At 37.8% G+C, this 24,358-nt stretch overlaps 1 protein-coding gene across 1 annotated transcript in view; it reads right to left on the minus strand.

Moving 5' to 3' along the window:
• The window catches only part of LOC137293427 (B-cell lymphoma/leukemia 11A-like), a 68,323-nt gene that overhangs the window by 14,204 nt on the left and 29,761 nt on the right, over positions 1 to 24,358 (minus strand). Inside the window, exon 2 of the mRNA XM_067823958.1 lies at positions 15,389 to 15,805. Coding sequence (XP_067680059.1) covers positions 15,389 to 15,805 — 417 coding nt within the window. The remainder of the gene's footprint in view (positions 1 to 15,388; positions 15,806 to 24,358) is intronic.

The following is a 24,358-nucleotide window of genomic DNA, read 5'->3' on the forward strand; positions in this document are numbered from 1 at the left end:
TTCAAGTTCAATGAACGCCACTGGATCAAATTACCACATATTATATGATTCTCTGCAGAGCTGACAAAGTGTTTAAACTAATATTTAACCAGTTATGATACTTAAGAATGAAGATTTTTATGGATATCAACTTCTTTATGAGAGAACACAACGTTTCGGAGTTAATGCTTACTCCTTCATCATAATAATAAGCATTAACTCCGAAACGTTGTGTTCTCTCATAAAGAAGTTGATATCCATAAAAATCTTCATTCTTATGTATTTTCACTTCTAAATGACATTCAAAGACTAGTTATGATACTTCATCTCAATATTTTAATCAGATATCAGTTTGGAAGCACTGGCTAACCATGCACTACAACAGAGTATAGTCATCTGTGTTGACAGACAGATGCAGATGACACTTACATTTCAAATATTATCAAATTGATAAAAATGTTCACTCTGTAGGACTTCAAAAGAATTTTTTGAAAAACATATGTCAAAACTATATGTACCAGACAAATCTAATTTCAAAATTCATGTAACCTGAGCTCCAATCATTTTTTAAGGCTAAAGCAAACAAAACACCATAAAGCACTGGAAGAACGAAGCCATAAATTAGACAGGCAGGTTTAAGCTGTCCAGCTAGACAGGTGTACAATGACAAGTCTGCACACCAGATCTACATGTCTTGAAAGGTGATAGGTCACTATCTCCACTCAATAAAATCCCAGCACCCGATCAGACTTAAGGTAAGCCATAAGAAAAAGACTTGTGTCAGCATACCACCTTGGGCTATAGACGAGGCTGGGCTCGGCCCAGGATAAGCAATGAAGCATGAAAAGGTACAATTTGAATAATATCTCCGTCCTTACAATCAAATATTGACAGTGTTTGTCACTATAATGTAAGTTTTGTGATCGTTGTAAGATAGTTTGGTTGAATTTATTCCTCTTTGACGATGACATTTCTTCCATGTCAGTGCCAAGTCTGAGTGTATACAGACAATTGAAGTTTATATCTTCAAAGATTTCAGACTGGTTTTAAATGTAAGGAATAAAGGGATAAACTCAAAAGTTTTAAAGAGTATTACAAAAAAATATTAAAATATTTTAAGATTCATGTTTTTGTACATCTGGATGTGTGTAATTCAAACATCAGCATAATGAACTAATAAATGATTACACATTATTTCAAAATCTGTCTACATTTCAAATTAATTAGTGTTAATTATCCATTATCTTCATTTCCATTTTCAATGTCAGTGATAATACTCAGCCTTGAAGGTAAAAAAAAAAGAATAATATATAAACTCCACCTAACAAAAACAGTTTCTAAGCACTACTTACGCAGAGGTTATGATGACACCCAGTTTGTTCAATACATCAACTCAACCAGCTTAAATCCACCACAATATCACATCCAGATCACTTCACAGAAGCAGTGCAATTGCATCAAATCTTCAAGTTGATCATAACAATCAAATAAACTTGTCAGCTCTCCACAGCATGCTGGTTTAGTCTCATTTTTAATTTGATGAAAATGATGGTTAATATTAACGTCTAGCTTGCTCGGGTTTTTTTTACAAAGTTTTTTTGTGTCCCCTAACTTACGCCCTCGTGGATATTATTGCTACCGTTGTTCCGAGACCATGAGGTAATAACACACAATTAATTCGCCATCCATCATAATCTGAAAAGAATGCTCATGTCTTTGAATATTCTTCCAACAAATCTAATTTTTTTTAAATCATGCCAATTTTCCATGACTACTCAAGTGTTTTAAATTTCTGGACGGGTCTGACAAATCCGGCCACCTGCTATTGAGAATAAGCTGTACAGTGACTGGCCAGCATTAAACATGGGCGGAGCTTTCTGTAGCTGCTAGCCACGTGCTTGCTCCCTGCCTCCCTCCCCCAGCAGAGCACATCCAGCAATGACAAAGGTACTGCGTGGTTCAGGGTCTACACAAAGACCAGGACAGTCATCCTCGCCCACTCGCTCTCGCACCAACAGTTGGGGCTTCTCAGGGCCTGGGAAAATACCCACAATTGTTCAAAATATCCAGTAAGAGCCAAAAAAATATTATTAGGAAGTCAGATAGATCTGCAGTTGCTCAAAAGGGCACATTGGTGCTGTTATCCTTGATAACACAGGTAGCAGGTCTTGTCCATGATGTCTGTCAACCCATTAGGTTGCAGACACAAAAGGAGAGGCTTGAATTCATTTGTCATCTGCCTTGCTGCTGCAGAGTCAACAACTGGCACAAAATTCTTATCAGACACCATTTCTCCAACTCCCACACACTAAAGATTTCAAATGAAACAGCTATAGTAAACATATTTTCATATAAAAAACAACAACATCCGTAAACTCTGTTCTCATCCTGGTATATTTAGTTAAACCAGTCATGTATCAAGCTTTAAATTCTTCTCACGTCACTATAAGATACTGAATGAAGCAATGTATGTAACATAATGCCTTACTCCTTTTTTCATTGGCCATCTACATCCTTGCACAAGTGCTAATTAATACTGTCTAAGACTGTACATTTTCCTTTATCGCTGAACCAATGTCCTGTGAAGATAGGAACGTGAACCAGGACCCAATATCTCCAAGTTTTATGCCTCCTACACTATATACCCTCCTGGGTTGATGGAAGTCAGGAACCTGCTAAAGAAACATGCTTGATGAATGTCTGTGTTAAAGCAAACTTTAAACCCTTTGACAATTTATGCCCCTTTTAAGTGATTAAACTTTAGCCTACCCATAAGCTACTTTCAATGATTGCCCTATCTCCCAAGACAATAGAGTCGACAGCATGTGCAGCCACTGAGCATCCCCGACAACTCAGTGCAGACCCTGGTTCCGCAACACTGCCCACTGTCCTAGACTAGGTCACAAAACCTTGTACTATCTCATCAGTTGCCCAGCCGACCAAACCTACCTGGTGTATACAAGAGACATGTCCCGACGGATGCTATACAATACGAACATGCAAGTTATACCATGTCACACCAGCTCAGGTTCCACATCAGTGGCGTTCAGTATGTCTTACATCACTGCAGTGGCAACAATAGCAACATTCATCATCTGCCACCAACATCACTTGATGCAGACCACACGTTTCATCACTTGATGCAGACAGCATGTTTTATCACAAGATGCAGACGACATGTTTCATCACTAGTTGAAGACGACCAACCACTCTCTTCAAAACAATTTCAAATGGGTAATTAGAAAAGGGTCAAGCATACTGACGAAGAACATAACAAGTTTTTGGGTTTTTTTATGTTTCATCACCTTGAATTGAAAGTGCACATGCTAAAGTGCAATGGCAACATATCTTTTAGTGTAAGATCAACTATTCTGACCAAGAATAGAAGTTGAATTCTATATAGCACTGAAGTACATACCTTGAAATGTCTAAAATGTTAGAAAACATACTACTCTGAAGAAGTTAGGAGCCACACATTTATTTCATATTGCTCTGATTAATATATGCAGATTAACAACAGCAAAAAAAAAAGTCCTGTTGTCCCTACTTCTTTGGAGTAACATACTTCTCAACTTTTGAAAGGATGTGAAGTATCTATCAGGGGTCTCCTGTTTGTATATGTTGTCTTACAAATAGCATCTGACTTTGCAATGGCACAGTAGCATGTCCACATTCAATTCAAGATGTTTAAACATAAATACACAGTTCAGAACTTTGTTGCCATATTAAGTGCAGCATGAAATATCACAGTATCACTATCAAATGTGAACTAGTTAAATCAGTCATGACACATATCTTCTGGCAATTTCAAATGTCAAGAGAATGCAATGGGCCTCTGGGAAGACTTGTAAAAGCATCTGCATGTGTACAGTCTTAGCTAAATCTCTTGCTATAATACACACATGGCTTGCATACTTCATACACAACATCTGTGATATCCAGTTCCTATACTGCCTTCAATGCCCTGAAACACAGACTTCAATGCACCAAGATCGTTCAACAATGTAACCCGAAACTGATAAATTTAGGTTTCTGTTACTCATTAAACTTCATAACAGCTGAACTGGGATTTCTAAGACACAGGGGACAAGATCTATGATGCAAACAGTTTGCCTGACAACCATCTACATCACATAGCAACAATTAACTGAAATTCACATGTCTAGAACCTAATTACTCATTAATGAATACTTTAAATATCCATGATTTTTCAATAATTAGCAGTGGAATCTATAACCTCATGCTTGACAGACTATTGGAACAAATTGGCCATTATCAATTATATATTTTGATAAAGTAGCATAAAATCATGCTTTGTCTTTTAAAAAACATTTATTTTCCTAAATAAGAAGGATCACTAAATAAACGAATTCATTGTGTACCCTCTATAAACAATGGCATGTGTATGATGTTAAACAACATACTTGAAAGAAATAGAGGCCAAAGCTTACAATACTGGCCCATAAACTGAATTCAAGCTCTGACATTTCAATCACCCTGTACTGTTCATTTTAATAAATGTGTCAAAAATGTAAATAGCCTGTCAATTAAAAATAAATATACCTCAGACCATGACATTATCATCAATTTAATAACCTATACCTAATATTTGAGTGTGTTCTACCAATAACGTTCTGTAATGTAGCTTTAAGCTAATATGCATCAAAGGAAAAAGTCTACATGATTTGTGCACAAAGTTGAAAATATTTCATCAAAGAACGCGCATAACCCCTGCTCATAAACCATGACACATTGTAGGCCTCTAGACCACAAAAAAATAATATCTTTTCTATGGGCAAGTTGAAACCACCCTCTGGCTGCAACTACAAAGCATATCAATGGTGAGCGCTATGAAGTATGGATTTAAAAAGTTCAAAACATGACATATTCAAGGTAGGCCAGCACAGACACAATGCAAGTGTCCGAGGTTGTAGCGTCTGAGGGTTGTGTCGCCAGCACATGACAACCGGTTAGCCTGACAAGTAGGGTGAGGACGTGAACTCTTGCAGCGTGGCTTACCTGTGTTGGATAGCTTACCTACATTGCATCTACCCTAATATTTACCTGCGTGACGCACATGCAGTGCAGCTGTCGGTCGGTACTGCCCATCTTGATCTATATACCTTTCACAGGACACCATTAACCAGCTACTTCAACCATTTATTCTAGCTCACTAGATGTGTACTCGGTCTGTCAGCTTTTCAGGAAAGAAATTGAACATACAAGAGTATTTACTCTGACTCCTAAACCACTCACATAGCCCAATGTATGGCTACCTAGCATCTAACATGCCAATGACTTAATATCAGTTTAGGATCCATTACCAGAACCATGAGATGCATTATTGCAGTCTGCCTGTATATGAACATGTTTGAATGTCAGTTTAAGCACCCCGCAAAGTATCCATATTTGCATCAGTTTAAGCACCCCACAAAGTATTCGAATTTGCATCCATTTTAGCACCCCTGTAAAGTATCCGTATTTGTATCAGTTTAAGCACCCATGTAGAGTATCCTTATTTGTATCAGCACCAATGTGAGTAAATATACCAATGTCTTAATGATATTCTGATAGATTCAATGTATTACAGTCATGTTCAACCATCAGTGAAAACTATAACATTGATATACCTTTGGACATCAGTCCTTCTGCCAATAGAAAGTAATATGTGTGCTAATATATTTAAGTCAATGACTTTAGTGGTTTGGAAAAAATAACAGTAAACAGATCTGGCAGTAATATCTTCATTAATATGACGCAGCATGTCTTTACTCAGGTCATCACACAGAGCCTCAAGGACACACAATTGCTGATGCATGAGGACAGGTAGACATGACATATGCTTATCAATCTTGTACAGTCATGAAATCCAGTGGATTCCTCCGACTTGAAATGCTATAACACCTCTCACATAGGGAAACTGTCAGTGATGGTACTGTGTCTGGTTGTTGGGCTGAATATGCAAGTAGTTGTGCTTGAGCAGACTAGCAGTATATGATATCCAGGACACCTGACGGGACAAATTAGGGCTACAAGGTTGGACAATCACACACTGACCTCAGGTGACCTCACAGTAATCTACCTGGCTGGTTGCGTGGCCCAGCGCACCTGTCTTGACCAAACCACTGTCTGTTTTTCCCTTATCTACACACAACCTTCATTAGCCTCATTTCATGTCTGAAGTAATCGGAGAACTTGAGCAGGTAACCTCAAAGAAGCTTAAATATTTTGTAGGATCAGAATAAACTATAAAAATAGCCTAAACAAACAACCTGGTCAATTCTGTACTAACGAAAGTAATTAATTTATCAAACATGATGCAGCATTTTTTCCCCTGAACATGGAGAGGCATTCAGTGTATTAGTACTATTACACATAGTTAGGTAAGGAGATAATCGGTCTGTCTGGCTAGCTGGCCCCTACTCGTCTCATGTAAACACTGGAGAGCCAGGACCACGTCTCACTGATACTTGCTGATACGAAGACTATAAATTTCAGCGCCCAAGCTGAGGTCACCTGTTCTAAATGTTGTCTGCAGATAAGGCGAGTGGACAGGTAAATGGAGAGGGAATATATGCATTACAACCTCACTGCCCTGTATCATGGACTACAGGTGAGGGTCCGCATGGGGTACCTGGGGGTCTTTATGGGGGAGTGTACAGGTATGTGGAGATTTCATCCTTGCCCTGCTGTGAATTGGACTTCTAGCTAGCATCTATTTCAGCTGGATTTGTGAGGGTCTGGATGGGTGGACTTTGATTTATTTGACGCCAAATACGGTTGATCTTTCCAGATGACCATAACATTTACTCATAACTCAGTGAAATTACTTCATCTCTAACATAGCAGTCTGTAACAAATCAAGTCTTGGTAAAACCCATGATTGCTGGCATGAGCATGCTCATTCCTGGTTGACGCTCGATACAATAAACAGTTAAAGGGTAGTGCAGCTGAGCTAAAATTATAACATGCTAATGAACGAAATAAGAGTGAGTATGGTTCTGTGTCACTGAAACTGAACCCAGGCCTTAAGTGTGATGAGCAAGCACTTTGACCAACAGACTACCCCACTGCCTTTGAACGAAAGAGCAACTCTATGAAGCAAGGTTTTATCATGTGAGGGCTTATAAAATCAGATCACACAAAAGCAAGTCATCACACAAATACTTCCATTTCAGTATTACAGATATGTTGTGATATCACCATTTACAGGAAGCGTTGACTAATCTTCTCACTGACTGAGAAACCCACCAACTGATGAAGTACTGATCTGTGGCAAACAGAAGAACCTGTGGTCCTAAACCGAAGTCTTGCAAAGGCAAATGTCAATCACACCAAGTGAAATAATTAGAAACATTACATAAAAGCACCATAACGTTTTCCTGGTGTGACAGTTTGAGAATTTTGTGGCTATGTAAAGCCTCTCTCTAACAATATGGGGTTAGAAGGGACATTAAAATGTTGGGGTGAACACGAGGAAGATGGAGAGGGACGTTAACAAGCAATCCGATAATGGAGGCAGGCCGGATGACAAGGAGATGCAGATCCTGGTAGTAGTAGGGATTGGGCAGCTTAGTACTGACACTGCATGCACAGAGGCCGGAACACAGGTCCAGAAATGACAACACGTAACTCAATTGATTAGCTGATTAATCACAAGGCTTTTAAGGAGAACAATCAATTTTTTTATAGAAGACCTCGAAGATGAAGTAATTTTCATAAATATTTGGAATCATTATCAAGTTTGCCTTTCAATATATAATTTAGAGAGAAAGAACAAGAGAATGAGTGTCAGCATAACTTGCAGCAATATCAGCAGTATCATAGGGAGCTCGCTTCACATACTTTGGTTGAATTCAAGCCAGTTTTTCCGCACAACATACTAAAACATTTTGACCAAAAGGTATACAAGCTAGCCTCCAGTACAAAACACAAAAACCTGGGGTTTCTGAGTGGGGAACTAATAATGAGAGATGTTGGGCCAATTACATATATACAAATATATTTTTTAGTGTTTAGATGTTGTAATCTGTAGGTCTTGCCAACATGTTTGTTCAGTGTAAAATGAATGGTAACACTTAGAACATCAATTGTACACTGAGATAACCAAAGTTCATTATCTACAACTGTGCATTGCCCAAGGCAATCACATGAGCTCACAAAACTTATCTTAGCTGGAGCATTTGTCAGTGATTTTTTTCAAGATACGTAACTTCTGTAAGGACTTTTTGAAAGATCATAACTGAAGATGGCTTCAGGTCATTTAGAGTGACAATCAGTCTTTACCAAACTGAACTAAAAACAAGTACTGCCTTTCTATTTCTGGGACACTGAACAGTCACGAGGCCACATCTGACATGTATAAACTGGTCATGGCGTGAAGTGGTTTGTCCTAAATCGAGTGACCGCTCCTTATCAGATTGTCCAATATGGCACAACATCTGAGAGCTGTGTCACACCCGATTACCTGAGGTCAAGCACCCTGCAACAAGCCCCATTCAGCTGATGGTCAAATACATTAGCCAAGATAATCAGGTCTTATGGCTGACTCCGGGGGTTAACTCAAGTGGAAGGTGACTCCCTGGTTCCATTGTTCATCTCGGACAATCGCCCAACAGTGGACAACAGCCCTCAGATTCTTGCAAATGAGACTGGATTAAATTGTATTGTTGACAGGCCCAAGAAACAAGATGGTGTTGAGGTCATCTCGGGTAGTGTAATCCTTCGCCTTCAGATATCACCATACTCGGACCTTTATTTATTCATTAAAACACATCCCACAGGATTTAAAAGACGACATGTGGTTTATGGAATATTGGCCCACGGTCCTAAATCCTGACATTTCATTGAGAGCGCAGCACAGAAATACATCTCATTTGTTGTAAGACAAATTGCAAAGGGAGCAATTTCTTGAGGCAATCAGAACAATTTAATCAATTACATAAACCTCAACAGCAATGCATAGTTTCTAAGTTTTAGGGACAAATAAAGAATTCAATACTTGTCCTGTTGACAGATCATTTAAAATCAAGACTACTGACACACAATGCTAAGCGTATGCTGACATTCTGCAGTGAAACTTAGGAAAACAGTCAGACTATTTTCAAGTTGAAAGTAAATAATCATTTTCAAAATACAGGAAATGATATTTGACTTTACACTATGAATTTGTAAAAAAAATTATGATCACCTCTGAATGCCACATACTTGCAGAAATCATTCCCAAGGTAATATGAGGGTTAGGTAAAGAAGAAGAAAATGGAGATGAAAAGAGGAGATGAGAGATTTTTGCTTTCATGAAGTGACAGGATATCATTTTCACTCACTGTTTCCAAACAAATTAAGATGGTGACACTTTTTTTCATACTTTGTTCTGTTCAGGACATAAGCAGGCCTAGTGAACAATAACCTGACTGACAATTGATTTTGACCAGTATTTACTGGAATATATTCATTTCAACAATATCCCCATTCCTTCTTCCAACAATACCAAACAATCAACCCCATAACTTGTTTGGGGCAGATTTCAAGAGCTTCAGAGCACCAAATGACTGCTTCATTCATCATTTCATGAGATTTGATTGTATTATTGCACATTAAATACAGCTGGAAGTCTTCACAATTTTCAGCTCGGTCACAATGGCTACAGGGTATAATCTGTCTAAGAATCTACTCACAAAAGACAATATGAAAGAATCTATACTTGTAGTACAATACATTGCCACAGTACATATGACCTACACACATTACGCACAACCTACACACATTATGCACTACCCACTTGCATTACTGTATCATATCTTCAAGAAATTTCTCAATACAAACATCAGTGACACAAAACTTTTAAAGAATTTAGAATATTTTAAATGGGACAATTACTCTTACGACGTGTTCACTTGTGAAAATTCACCTGCATTAACTATGATCCTAAAAGCCAAAAGGACAGGTTAATGTTCAAACTGAGCTGACATAAATGACTTAAAGTGCTCAAGCCATCCAAAGATAGACCATCTTTAGAATATCACACTTCTCAATGCCAAATGCCATGTTCAACAATTTGATCACAAACTAAATGATTAAGGAACCACATTCTTTAGTAAGCTTGATCCAGGCTGACAATACAGAAACTCAGCTGTCATCCACATATGCAAATTGTAAAGATGATTTTGATGCCAACTATTGGACAGACAACCTTTTAGTGGCTATTAATTGATGACAGTTACAACAAGTGAATTTTGCCTAATCATGGGAGTGCATCAAACTATGTGCTGTGTGATCCTTTTTCATGGTAGTCATCAATATTTCAACTTACGAAACATTATCATTTTTTTCCCTTTCTGAATGTGCTTCGATACATTAATGCATGACTCTAGCCAGAGTATTTTGTGTCCTGCATGACTAAGATGAGATATGTGTCAGTATATCCATTCAGAAGTTGTCAAAATCTTACATTACTTTCAACCATAGTTGCTGAGATGGGAAGAGTGCAACATGAGTTTGTCAATCTTTCATTATGCCGCTGTCTTCAACATGTTTCATGGAAACGTCCATATGTCTAATATTATTTTAAAAGAACTGAATAGCCACTGAATTATACTTGAACATGAAGGAGAACATCTAACATCCATATGATTGTTTTGTGATAAGGTAAAGTTCAACCAAATTTTAGGGTGGCATGTGTCAGGTTCATGACTTCATTGGCTCCACAGCATTTTTGCAACATGACTATAGTATGTTTAGAGTGAGTGAATGAGTTGGGTTTCACGCCACTTCCAGCAATATTCTAGCAATAACATTGTGTGGGGACACCAGAAATGGGCATCACATATTGCACCCATGTGGGACATGGAACCTGGGTCTTCGGCATGACGAGCGAACATCTTAGTCACTAGGCCTCCCCATTGCCCTCTGAATGTTTACATATTTCTGAATATGCATAAATATCATTAATATAGTGATTATTTAAAAAAAAGACACCTTCAGCTAAAAAAAAACAAACCAAAACAGGTCAACTGAAAAAAAATCAACTCAACTATTTTGTCTCCTACCTAGCATTAACATAGTGATGTCAGCTGATCATCGTTTGACAGTCTCAAGTTGGGCCAATATTGATTGTATGTTTGTACCAGGATGAGCATTTCATGAGTCACTAAAGAGTGAGGGAGTAGTACCAAAGACAAAGTAAAAATGTCACATGTATCATGTACAGGTGGTCCACAGCTTTCCCAGAGATTCCTTCAATCACTTTCAAAGATATAACAATCAGAACAATATTGTTTTTAAAGTTTTTGTGCTAATGCTTTATGAATTTACATGCTAAAACTAGGTTGGCTCAACTAAAAGTCTCTGAACATACATAAACTCTGACGAAAACAAATAGTTTTATTTAAATCAAGAAGACCAAGCAGGATGGTAAATAAGATCTTGAACCTGTTGTATTCAGGGAATTCGTATTGCAGAAAGGGCAAGGCAGACGGAAAAAGTAGGTTGTCCACACAGACTATGGTGCGTAATAACTGACAGAGTCAGAGGTGTAGAGCAATTTTAACAATTAAATAAGCCTCAGTGGACCAACCTGCACATAATTTCCATGAGACAATTAAGAAACTGTGATTATCTGTAACACACACTGTTAAAGCTGTGTGAATGGCTCTACCATCTTCACATAACATACTCAGCTACAGTGGATTGGACATCGCTAAATATGCCGCAATTGGCGATGCCATCACATTCCATGAATATGGAAACAACAATACCAAATATCAGACCTGCATACGTGAATACATCACCTTTCATCAATCACAATTCTATGCAAAAAATAATTAGATCACAGTGACACTGAATAATTTATGAATGCGTAGAATAAGAGCAATTAGATTTCATCTATATATTTCAGAATTCATGTTGAAATGATTCTTAACTTCAATGAAATATTGAAATATTCAACATCAATGAAAATTAAGATTAATATTTTTGTACATTTAGAGAATTCCACCTTCTGTCTTTTGATGGAAAAAGAACCAAGGGAGCGATTCTATTTATCATTCAAAATCATTTTTCAACCTTCTTTGGTTTAAAAACAATAAACAATACTGACTTGAGAGTAAAAAGAACAGCAATCAGCAGATTAGTGATGTCGTTTGATTGTGACATGGTAACCAATGATGTCACAATGGCGTGTGCACTGTATTGTAATGCTATGATAATTTTTTTACAGTGATATCTATCTGGAGGTATTTCTTGATTTCACCAAAATGATATATCCTGTCAGAAGTTGGTTTCAGATGACAAATCACATTCTTCATAAAACAGACACAACCATAACCTCAGCAAAAACAAGTCTTCTGTCATGAGTCATCTTCATCAGAAAGACATAAATAACTCACAAATCACATGGGCCTAAACTTGCACCTTGCACTCATGAAGAAATGTCCAAGCGCAGCTGGTTTGGTCTAACTATGCATTACCATGAGAGATCATGAATTAATTCATAACCAAAACCACAAAAACAGCACAAGGACAATTTGTTTCCAGAGTTAGGACGAAATGCAAATACACCATGCTTTCCACGGTTGTTGACATGAGGTCTCAAGTGACAACAGTTTAATTCACCTCTGTTAACCAAACACGTAAGTGGATCTACTTGTTTCCCTACCAACTGTGTAACACTCAAATGTCACTTTTTGTTGGCAACCAAGCATGTGACCAATACCATACTAAACAATTAGTGAAAATGTCTTCAGTTCATGAAGAGAGCTGCTGGTCCAAATCACAGGGAAGGTATGGGCAAAAACATCAAACATGCAATCAGAAAAATCTGAACATTACCCCACCCCACAATGCATATAAAACACAAACTTCCATGCAAACAAGCAATATATTCAGCCCTTTGGCCTCAAAACATCCTTCCACCTTATCACAGTAACATATACTAGTTTACCTACATACATCTACAATATTTAGTGGAAGCTTGACTACAGGACGGATTTATGACTGGTTTCATCTTCTGGCAGCCTGAAATAGCATCAGCATCAGCAGTGGAGGAGGCATGAAAAGCAGTTGGTGTGTGGGTCCCTTGCCTCGTTCTCAGAGGTGAGTCGCTGCCATGCTCTGCTATACTCTGGTGTTAACAGCTTGACACTCAACAGTTTTTATATCACACGTGGTAGTTATTATGCAGACTTAGCCAAAACCTTGTGGCTGCTAACATTCCATCTTCAAGACCATGCAGCTCATACACTGTTACAGGGCAAAGCTGGAACAACATTCCACACTTTGCTACCCCAAGGATATACCAGGCTACTGGCCATAGATGTTCATCACACATTGAAGCAGTAATAACATTCTGCATATCCCACACCCAGGAACATGACAAGTCCAACCCTTGTAATTAGTTTTACAGATAAGGTAACAATGCCTGTTTGGAGAAGCTGGAGGCTTGAAACCATGGTTACTGACTGAAGGGACATAGTGAGTTTAGTGCCAAAGTCAGAAAAATGTAATATATATCATGGCATCCTAACAATATCGATCTGGACCAGACAAACTAAAGTCTGAATAATTTTTTATCATTTTGTTTGTTCACCACTGCCCAAAGCAATATTCCAACAACATGGCGCAGTGTGTTAACAATATAGTCTGGACCAAACAATCAAGTGATTAATAGCATGAGCATCATTCTACGCAAATGAGATACAATAACATGTGTCAAGTAAGTCAGCAAGCCTGACCATCAGATACTGTTAGTCACCACTTACGACAGGCATAGGTTAGTTAAGACCAATTCTAACCCATATGTTCACAGGTGCCTCAATAAAATCTGGGACCTACTGGACATGGTCCAGGCAAACTATTGTCAGAGCAAAGTCAGAATGTAAACTCATTCCCTGTCACAAGTCAGTATATGGGTCCAGGTTTTCCATGTCAGAGATAACCGATGTGGATCTGTGACTAGGCTTAAAAAAAGTAGGGGAACTTCACTTTATTATTTACGATTAAAAATATTTAGGAGATTTATTGGAGTCAGTCAATGTTGGTGTGATGATATTAAATATTTTGAGAGTGTATCACCATTTGCACTTCCTTACAAGCCTAGCTATTTCAAATGTAGTCACTTTTGAAAGCTGATTGGTGTATGGCATGTAATTTGAGTGATTTTCATTTTAAAACAAATGACTAGAAACAAACACTAATTAATAAGTGCAAGATGCGTGTCAAAATGAATATTCTAAGTGATTTCTTGACCTTCCTGAAAACCGCCAAAATCAAGAATGGGACCCGATGCATGTGTATTGGGATACTGTGTTGTGTAACTTCATATCATGCGCTGTGTTTAGGGATGGTAATACAGGGAATTGATGGTGCATTCATAAGACGTCTGTACTTGAAACGTTTCTCATTTACCCTTCCTATCCAAACTGAAAGTTCAGATTCACCTACTTTTTCTGAAGAGTATATATAGAAAGATCTGAGATGAATATCCTCATGGTTAACTGTAATGATTTGTTGGTTAACCTATCGAAGGACTGAGGAACACAGGTCTTTTGTCACTCAGTAATTTCATATTAATCTCCATGGAGACAACAGTATGTGGGGGGTTACAAATGTCAAAGATTTACTAACATTTGAAAGAGTAACAATGCTAAAGCAATTACAGAAACTCTATCACACAAAATGGCTGTTTCCAAGCCAGTCAATTGATTGCTTATACACAGTCTAGTGTTATTACTGCTAAGTGCCATTACCATCATATATTATGTATTGCTGTCATTTCTTTAGATCATTACTGGGCAATTTACTAAGTAAATTACAAAATCTAATCACGCTGAAAAAAACCAAACTGAATTCACTTTCAGTTTTGTTATCTCATGTATGGGTAACCAATGCAATTTTTTTAACTTCACGAACATTTGGAACCCCTATGTGCATCCATATGTCTATCCTTGCATCCAGTGATTAAAGGAACTAAGTGATACAGTCTGTGGTGCTTTAGTGAGTGAGTTTAGTTTTACACCACTCTCAGCAAAATATTCCATCTATATGATGGCAGTCTGTAAATAATCAGGTCTGGACTAGACAATCCAGTGATAAACAGCATGAGCTTCAATCTACACAATTGGGATACGATGATATCTCATCCAAGTCAGCGGAGCCTGACCACCTGATCCTTTCTAGTTGCCTCTAAGCATGGGTAACTGCAAATCAATTCCTGGAGATCAATTTATGGCGCTTCATGGGTTTGTGTTGCTCCAAACAAAGCTATGAGTTCAACCTGGTGCAGACAAACCAAAACCTGTTCTGTAACAATGGCCAACAAAGATGAATCCTAAAGGTTATGCCACTAAGTTACATCTCCAAGTTGCGAAGATTTTTCACAGCAAAAAGGTAGTAAGAAGAAGCAAAGTCTCACCTGATAACGTTGTGTTGGATTCTGCATCCACAACCTGTTTGGGCATCAGAGGTACTCTCTCCTTTGCCTCGTCTCTTGTATCATCTTCGTCTGTAACCATATGCTGGAGGGGCGGAGGAGGTTTGTCATCAAAGTTGAGGTCTTTCTGCGAGTCCAATGAGGGGCGTGGCGAGGGGCGACTCTCAATCGACTCTTTGCGAGTGATTGGAGCGGAAATGCTGGGCCGTTTAGAGCCAATGCATGCCAAGGCTGCAGTTTCGGAGTCAGCATCGTCTTCGTCAAAGTCGACACCATCAAGCAAGTCGATGTTCTCCTTGTTGCAGCGCCGGACCTTGTGCCGGATGAAGCGCAGGATGTCCCGGAGCGGGAAGTTTGCCTGGCAGTCTCCGCACACCAGCAGGTCATTCTCCTGTTCCACTGCAACACAAAAACATCCTCAGTATAGTCCCAAACAGACATATCAAATACTAAAAAAAAAACCCTAGTTCACATATCAATCTTATGGTACCTGAACCATATTATTTTCTTTGCTACTATCAAAATGATAAATTCAGAGACTAAGCATTAGTCCAATAATATTAGAGTCGAACTGCAACCCATGAATAATAATAAAAAAGAAACTTCAGGGAGCAACAATTCAAAACTGGGAAAAATATCGGCGCAATATGTGTTTCTGTCTAGTTCAATCTCATCACAGAGATCAGAACTACATCAACACTGCACCTATCATACAATATGTTATGTTCTTCCTAAACAATACCTAGTTCCTTAGCTCACTCTATGTCAACAATACATTTATCTCTCTCACTCGCCTCCAACCCACAACATCCAACACTTCTACAACTTTTATATTCTGTGCCTAATCTACATGGACTAATTTTTCAACTTATCTGGTAAGCTGTTATCAGACCTGGTTAAAAAAAAATAATCAGGATTTTAGAAAAAGAGAAAAAAAATATGAATAAATATGATTATTTCCTTTAAATGTTTGGCATTACTTTTAGGCTGAGACCAAAATAAAGCACATCTAAATTTTCTAGGATGAAAAAAAAATGATGTTGATATATGATGCAGCATTATCTATTTACCTTGGGCTATTCCTGAAATGTGAGCCAGTGTCCCTATCATAGTGTGTCCTAGGTGACCGTATCTCCAATACCAGTATCTGCCATCTTTAACACCAGTTTCCGTAACAGTGTCCTGGGTGTCAGGTCAAGCCCACACCGTTGTCACTCGTTAAATATGACCACAGCCGATTAATCCTATCATCATCCCTTCAACACACAAGTCACTGCTAACAAGTCTAAGTGAGGATCTTCTATCAACCACCACTCTGCTGACCTCACTTTAAATAAATAACCTCCGGAGTGGGAAGGTTGATCACAATTGGTCACTTTCAATCCACATCTCATATTCATAAACCAATGTCCACTGTGGTCACAGCTCACTCACACTGACCATCTGCCTAAGTGGCCTAACATCCAGCTTCAGGCTTCCGAGTGGACAGCACATTCATATTCAGTTTGGCTGACCTTAATACTCCCAAACTGACCCTGAACAGTGGTCAGGCTGGCCTGAGCGAGCGCAAGCGACTGAGGCAGTGATCACTGACCGACATATCTGGTATCGCTTAGCCTCTATCTGGTTATCGGCCCAATCCTTTCCACCCTTGGACACTGGTTGATTAACATCCGACAGAGCCCAACCGCTTTATTGGTTTTTAAAACCTTTGCTTTAGAACTGACCAATAGGATGGCCAGGTGGTGACTAAATCGAACTGACCGATATACATTAAATGGCCAGCATTTGCATGGGTCAGTGGCGAGGAAGGTAATGCTGTAAGGGCCACTGCAGGTAGTGTATTCAGCTTATTGGATTAACTGTCATAAAAAAGCTGACATAGTTAGTGACCAATGGCTTACTCGGGAGATATACAGCTTGTTCATGCTCAGGTCATAAACGGGCGTTATGATGCATATCGAATGACAGCTGGACATCGAGCAGTTGTTTGGAAACCTAAAAATACTTCTTAAGGCTAATAGGATTATTCACTGGCCCTCATACATTCTGGATATCAGGTCAAATTTAGCATATAGACCACTGAATGGGACCACATAATAATGAGAGATTTTCTGAGAAAAGCTTCAGCAATGACTTGTGAATATCATGACTCTTGAAACTGATCTCGAACTCTGAATGAAGCTCTGACACAGAATTACAGGACATTCATTAGTTTGAAAACAAGAGAGTTATGAAAATTAATTCCCTCATCATTTGCAGCACTTTAAAATTTGTAGGTTTTTCAAAAATGTTTCACAAACATAATAAAAGTTGATTAAAATCAGCTGGGCAGAAGTTTTCAAAATTTTCAGTCAACAGTCAAGCCAGAAACTTAGGTGAAGCTGAAGTGGTGGAACTTGTAGGTGTTGGTGTAGTTGTGGAGACTGCATTGAAGGTGACAACTGACACTGAACAACAGACAGCATCAAGATCATTTACAATTCAGTACACCTGGATATACCCAAGGTGGACAAAACCCCATTACCTTGTCAATCTAATTAGCTAATCAATTGTATGTTGAATAACAAATAGTGCTAGTCTGAGCAGAATGGCAAGCTCTTACAATTATATAAATTATTGATAGGTTCAGTGTTGTCTCTTTCTATCCCTTATAACAAGCTGCTAACCCTGTTTAACTGCCAACAACATATATCAAGATGATTCAAACATGCTTGAAATGTTACTTTAGCTAACAACTAGTACCGTTGATAACTACAAGATTCAGATTCTTAAAGTATGACCTTGCGGTTATCGGCTTGAAACACTAAAGCCAACAACAAGATTCAAATACTTGTTTTAAAGCTGCAGCTGATGCATGCTAAAATCCAAATTTATGGCCTCCAAAGTTGCCTCTGCCTTCCAACAACAAATGCTATGGTTAACTAACATTCTATGGCTAACCATAACATTCTATCGCTAACTATAACAAGATATTTCTATACATTTGCTGTTAAATGCTAACAACTAATTTTATGGCCCACTACAAGATTCCAACAGTTTTAAAGTTGGTGATATCAGCTAACAAGCAAAGCTACAGTCAACTACAATATTCAAACAGCCTTTAACTTTGCCATCTTTCCTGAGGTCATTCAAGTGAACAGTAGGCCATGGGTCTTTATTACAGAAGTTAAAGTTTCGACTTTTTGACTCGTCGTATCAAAGCATATCATGATTCACTTCAGTTAGGATTTTGATTTACTCTAAGCCTCAGTTTCTGAAATTGGACCACATAGGAAATTACCTTATGGACTTAACAAGATGACACTTAAACCATATCTACTCCACCTAAAAACCCCAATAAACCAAACTTTCAACTGCACACAAAATTGTACTGATACCGAAGGAAATTAGGTTAGTTTGATCTTTTGTATCAGTACAATTCAGCTAAACAGATTCAGCACATGGCAAACATGTCCGCTCCAACAATAGTCAATTTATTATAGAAATATATCAATTAATATACCGGAATGACTGCGATATATAGATCATTTCTGACCTATGTTGTATTCACCGTGGCAGCTTGGCAACATGACTACCAACACTAAGGTAGATAATGTCCCACACCTGCTGAAGAATACTATCACATATTCCCCATAGCACTGTTCATTGGGCTTGTTGGAAAGCAGCCAATGGTCAGCACAATTCTGACCCATTTAATAAATAGGGCTCATACCAATGACCTGGTATATATAAAATGATAATATCTGAGTCTGGATCTAACTGCTATTATTACAGTCCCAGTAGGATCAATGACTAGTCGTTGGGGCAGCATGGCCACATTGTGTTTACTAATGTAACTATTGATTGTTGTATTTCCCAATCAGCGAAACTAGTAATTACAGTGTCATTTTCTGCATGAGATATGACAGAGCTGGTATTAAAGGAGAAACAGCAGCCATTAGGAGTTTTTGCCTTCTTGATAATCAACGCTGTTGGGGGGAAAATACATGTTATACTGATACACATGTCACTGTTATTCACAGCAAATGTGACAGTATGTGACAAACGTTCATAAATTTATAGCAAACAGAACAAAATACATATATTTGAAACATTGGTCTTGTGGTTATGCTTTTATCAAAACTGACCATATCCTTAAAACCTTAGTTATTAACTTTCAATATATATTTTAACATATGGATTATGGGAAAGCAAAAAATGAAACCTTGCCCCAATTTACAAGACTGATTTACAAAAACATTTCACCAACTCCCAGATCTCACTTTTGTTACCATCAGGGAAAACAAGTTTATTTTGAATCAGTAAAGGGCCTAACCCTCTTTAAGAAAATCTCACTATCCCTAACAAATGGCCGTAACTGTTAATCAATGCTGTCAATGTTGATAAGCAGTTCACTTGATCCCTGTCTTCATAGCCCAGATGCTGTACAGCCTGATAGACAAAAGCATGGTGCCTTTGGTACAGATGATGGCAAGACCTATTGCCAACTGTGCCATGTGCTAGAGGTATGTTTCCTCTCCTTCATCTGACCACTAACTGGTCACTCACCTGTCAATCATTACCGATAGGTAGATGTTATTGCCAGACACACAAGATTTTTCCTCAGGCAGTTGACCTATTTCAGTTTGAGAGGAAAAACATAAGGCCAACAGGATCCTATACTCAGAGTGTACCATGGACACTTCTCCAGAGCATTGTAACAAACAGTAAGTCTATTTATGAGGTGGTGGGGTAGATAGTGGTTAAAGAGTTTGATCGTCATGTTGAATGCGCAGTTCAATTCCCTACATGGGTACAATATGTAAAGTACATTTCTGGTGCCTTTGACTATCATCATATTGCTGGAACACTGCTAAAAAACGCATCATATTTAAGTCGCTCTTATAGAATATACACAATCTGTCAGTAAAATGAAAATGGGTTTGAATTTTCAGTTGCTCAAAATAAACTGATTGACCAAAGTTCAAGAAAAAGCAATTTCAAAAGACACAAAAAAAAATTCTTTCATTAAAAATGTCCATTAATAACAAATTTCATAACTGATTGGACATTTAAATAAGAACGGCTGTGTATGCAATTTGTTTATCGGCAAACATTAACGGCTACTAACTCCCCATGGCATGGGCAGAAGCAATTAATAATTCTTTTCTTTCACTTCCGACCTTTTTGTTATAGCCAAAAAGTATGGATTGTTTTGTCAACAGGTGGCTTGCATGGTCAGCGGGTGACCAGTGCAAACAGACAATTAACGATCAGGGTATGAAGGCAGCTAGCTCATTCTGGTGGTCATTTGTCTTAAGTTTCTGTTGGCCAGCAAACACAGCCTATTCAGTACCTAATTGTCCATACTGTTCCCTGGTCGATAGCAAACTGTCAAAACGCTTCACAGCCTCATTCCCACCACTGTCCCCAACAAGTGGTCAAGCCGTGGCCACAGAAGTTGGCCGTGTCCGGTCACTGCAGCTATTGTGACGGCTATTGTTACTGCTATTGTATGGTCACTTCCGTACTGACACTGCATCACCTGGACCGACCTCTGACCTTAACAGTGTTCAACCCCAGGCAACCAATGGACTGAGAAACATTAATCGGCGCAGCAAAAAATCATGTGACCCTTACTAATTTTTATTTTTCTTAAACCACCTGGCAAGGTGGTTCAATAGAAGGTTGGTCTCAAAAAATGGACACCTGTCATCGATGGATACTTAGACCAGGGTCGTGGTCAGTCCATGGTCAGTATGACAAACAATGTGAGTGGAGATTTAATAAGCCCTTTCTTTATTAACCACGAACAGTCTCAGCCTTGTGAGGGCGGGTCAGTAATGCCATGCAGGATAACATACACTGAAATAATTCTTTGTTTGTGGACAACTACTCTGTAAGCGTGGGAACTGACTAGTGGAGTTCTCATGATCGAAAAAAAATTGGAAAGAGATCGGAAGAAGGATTTTAAAATTTGATTGTAAAACATAGATATTTGATTAATCAGAATTTTATTGCTTTACTACAACACATTGGAATGAAGAAAACTAACCACTAAATCTGATAATTATTCACACACACACACACAAAAAAACCAGCTTAAAGCTATGAAAATAGTAAAATTGTAACCACTTTTGTTTGATTAGAATTCCAGCACTGTATTAGTTATATGGGAAAAAAAAAGAACACTAAATTGAAAAAAAACTGAAGAAAACCCCTTAAAATTGGTGACTACATTACAAATGTATATATTTCAATTATAATCGATAATCATTCACCTCAAGTCTTAAGATAGTTGATAATGGATTTGGTTTCTGATTTCTGATACAAGAACTGACCACAAAATACAGCTGATAGGCTTACAAAATCACATGCCAAAATGATTTTAAGTGACAAACATTTCCTCCGAAAGCAGAACTATGTAATTGTTGTAATTTCAACAAACTATAGATTGAACAAAAAATTATAAGTTGTTAAACGACCATAATTTTCAATGGACCCTTAATCAGAACAAATAACATTTATATCTTTGGACCTAATGAAGCCATACTCATACATAAATAACAATCTTTTGATCTATGTCCTTTCCAGCTGAATCAATGAATCACTGAATTATTGAAATCTTACATTTGTAGAAGCATTTCTTTTAAAAAACTTTCATTTTTATGCAGCTCCAAATAAACCATCATTCAGAAACAAGAATACACTGAGAAGCATCGTAAATACATAATATAGCAATTCGTAAAGATTCAGCATTTCTTTAAGATACTCTATTATTTGAAATGAACAGTGTAGCCCTCTGAATAATATTTGAAATTATCTTAAATGCCTTCTCCTCTAAAAAGAAGTTTCTAAGCAATAATAAATTGATGAAAATTGCCTCTATTCTGCATACCTGATTTCAAGACCATCGACTTCATGGAAGAACATAGGTAAGCCAGTCACACATACATAATTCATAAATGCTTAAGTCTGTCTTTTCGGTTTGAAAATTTGCTGAAATAGGACTTTGCCATGAGACCTTCAATATTTAAATGAACAAAACAAAAGTAAGGTTGCTAGAATATGGAACTGAGGTCAAGTCCTAGAATCATATTGTTATAGATACCAAGCTTATCAGACAAAAAGTCCAAATGCATCTCACCAACTGTCAGAGGGCATTTTGACTCTGTAAGGTTTTCGAAATGATTTCATCTCAGCATCAACATGACTATATTTGAAAACTATCTTAAAATATATTTACAAAATGTAATGGTTACTGAAAATAGGGTTTTGTCATGGTACTGAGCACTCTTGAAAGGAACATCTTTGGTGTCCTTAAGATGTTGGTCCAGAATTTAGACTTAACACTGCATGCATAAAACACTGCATCTCTACATAAAATTTCTTGAACAGAAAAATAACACTTCTGTTACTTCTGACCATGGTGACAATAAATGCTGCTGCTTTGACCGTTGATGATGCCTAAAGATCTTTCCTTTAAATATCATATGTGCAATAAGAGAATTGTCCTCAAGCAAAGCATATGTGTCATAATGGCCTGCTATCACACCCAGCATTCAAACCTATTCAGGACAACAGGTTTTGAAGAAACAGCATATTACATTAAAGATGTAAATGTTGCTCATTTTAGTCATCCAAGCATCATTAAGATTGTGGAAAGAAAATCACACAGAAAACTTCACAGACACATATTCAAAGAAACTTTCCACCATTTCAAACAACTTTTCTTCCTATCTATGCTCCATAAAACAATTTAAATTGTGGTGTGAATTCTGAGACACGGTTTTCGACATCCTAACTCTGGCGACCTAGAGAACAAAGAAGTCATGTAGATAAAGAGGCTAGGAACTTTGAGCTTATTGCTGTCTGGAAGTTCCGCTTGAGGACACCACAAGACAGTGAAGCCAGTTGGACAACCCGTCTATGGGTATTAAATATAGACATGGCTAACCTCTACACCTCTATTGAGTCAAACATTAATGTTCCTTTTGTGTGATGTCATGTGTCCTTGTGGTTTGTCAAGATTGCCACTAGGTCAGGTTTTACTGGGGTATCAGCTCTGTGACCCTGGAGCCCTCTCTCCCGAAACTCAAGCTGGGAACGCAACTGAATAAAATGACTTGCCTTCAGACTAAATGTCCAGTTCTAAAGAAACTTTAAATTAAAGTTACTAAGATTATTATTGCAATTAATTTGTTACATGAATATTTAAAAATCTTAAGGTTACCTCGATGAACATTAAATTATGATCTCCACATCCTGATAGCAACACAAAGTAATAACATTTTACAGGCTTTCATCCTAAACTGAGATAACCGTACATAACAATTTTACACTGATAAAACATTTCATCATGGTGAAAATTTTCCATATTTATTCCACCTGTTTGATTTGAAATTCAGTCTTTCGCATTAAAAGCATTTTCCTCCAGATGTGTGAAGACACCTCTAACTGAATAAAATTGAAATACAATTTTTGCATACCCATTTGATGCTTTGCCAAGTCGATGAAGCTGCACTTAAGATGTGATGAAGTTGTACCCTATGTAACAACACTGAAACATCAGTACATATTCCATGTGTCAGCTGTCCTGCCTGCAATACCTCAAGGTTGAGGAACAAATCCATTTTGCTTCTAGCCTGACTATCTTGTCATGTTTACACAAACAGTTTCTGTAAAATATGGCTTGTCTAATCCCCACAACTGTTCCAGGACACCGTGCATTAACTACATTGTCCTAACATTAGACTACTTTGTGTAGAAGATTTTCATAAAACTTTCAATATTGTCACATGTTACTAACCTGAAGACATTTATAAGCATAATAAGGCATAATAAACCTTTCAAATTTCACACTAAAGTTTTCAAATTTCAAACTTGACTTTTCAAATTTCACATTAGAGTTTTGAAATTACAAAGCAATTCTTAATCCAGAGCAGACAAAAGCATCACAGTGAACTGTTG

The sequence above is a fragment of the Haliotis asinina genome, chromosome 8, assembly GCF_037392515.1.
Source record: "Haliotis asinina isolate JCU_RB_2024 chromosome 8, JCU_Hal_asi_v2, whole genome shotgun sequence".
In the NCBI taxonomy this organism is placed as follows: Eukaryota; Metazoa; Mollusca; class Gastropoda; order Lepetellida; family Haliotidae; genus Haliotis; species Haliotis asinina.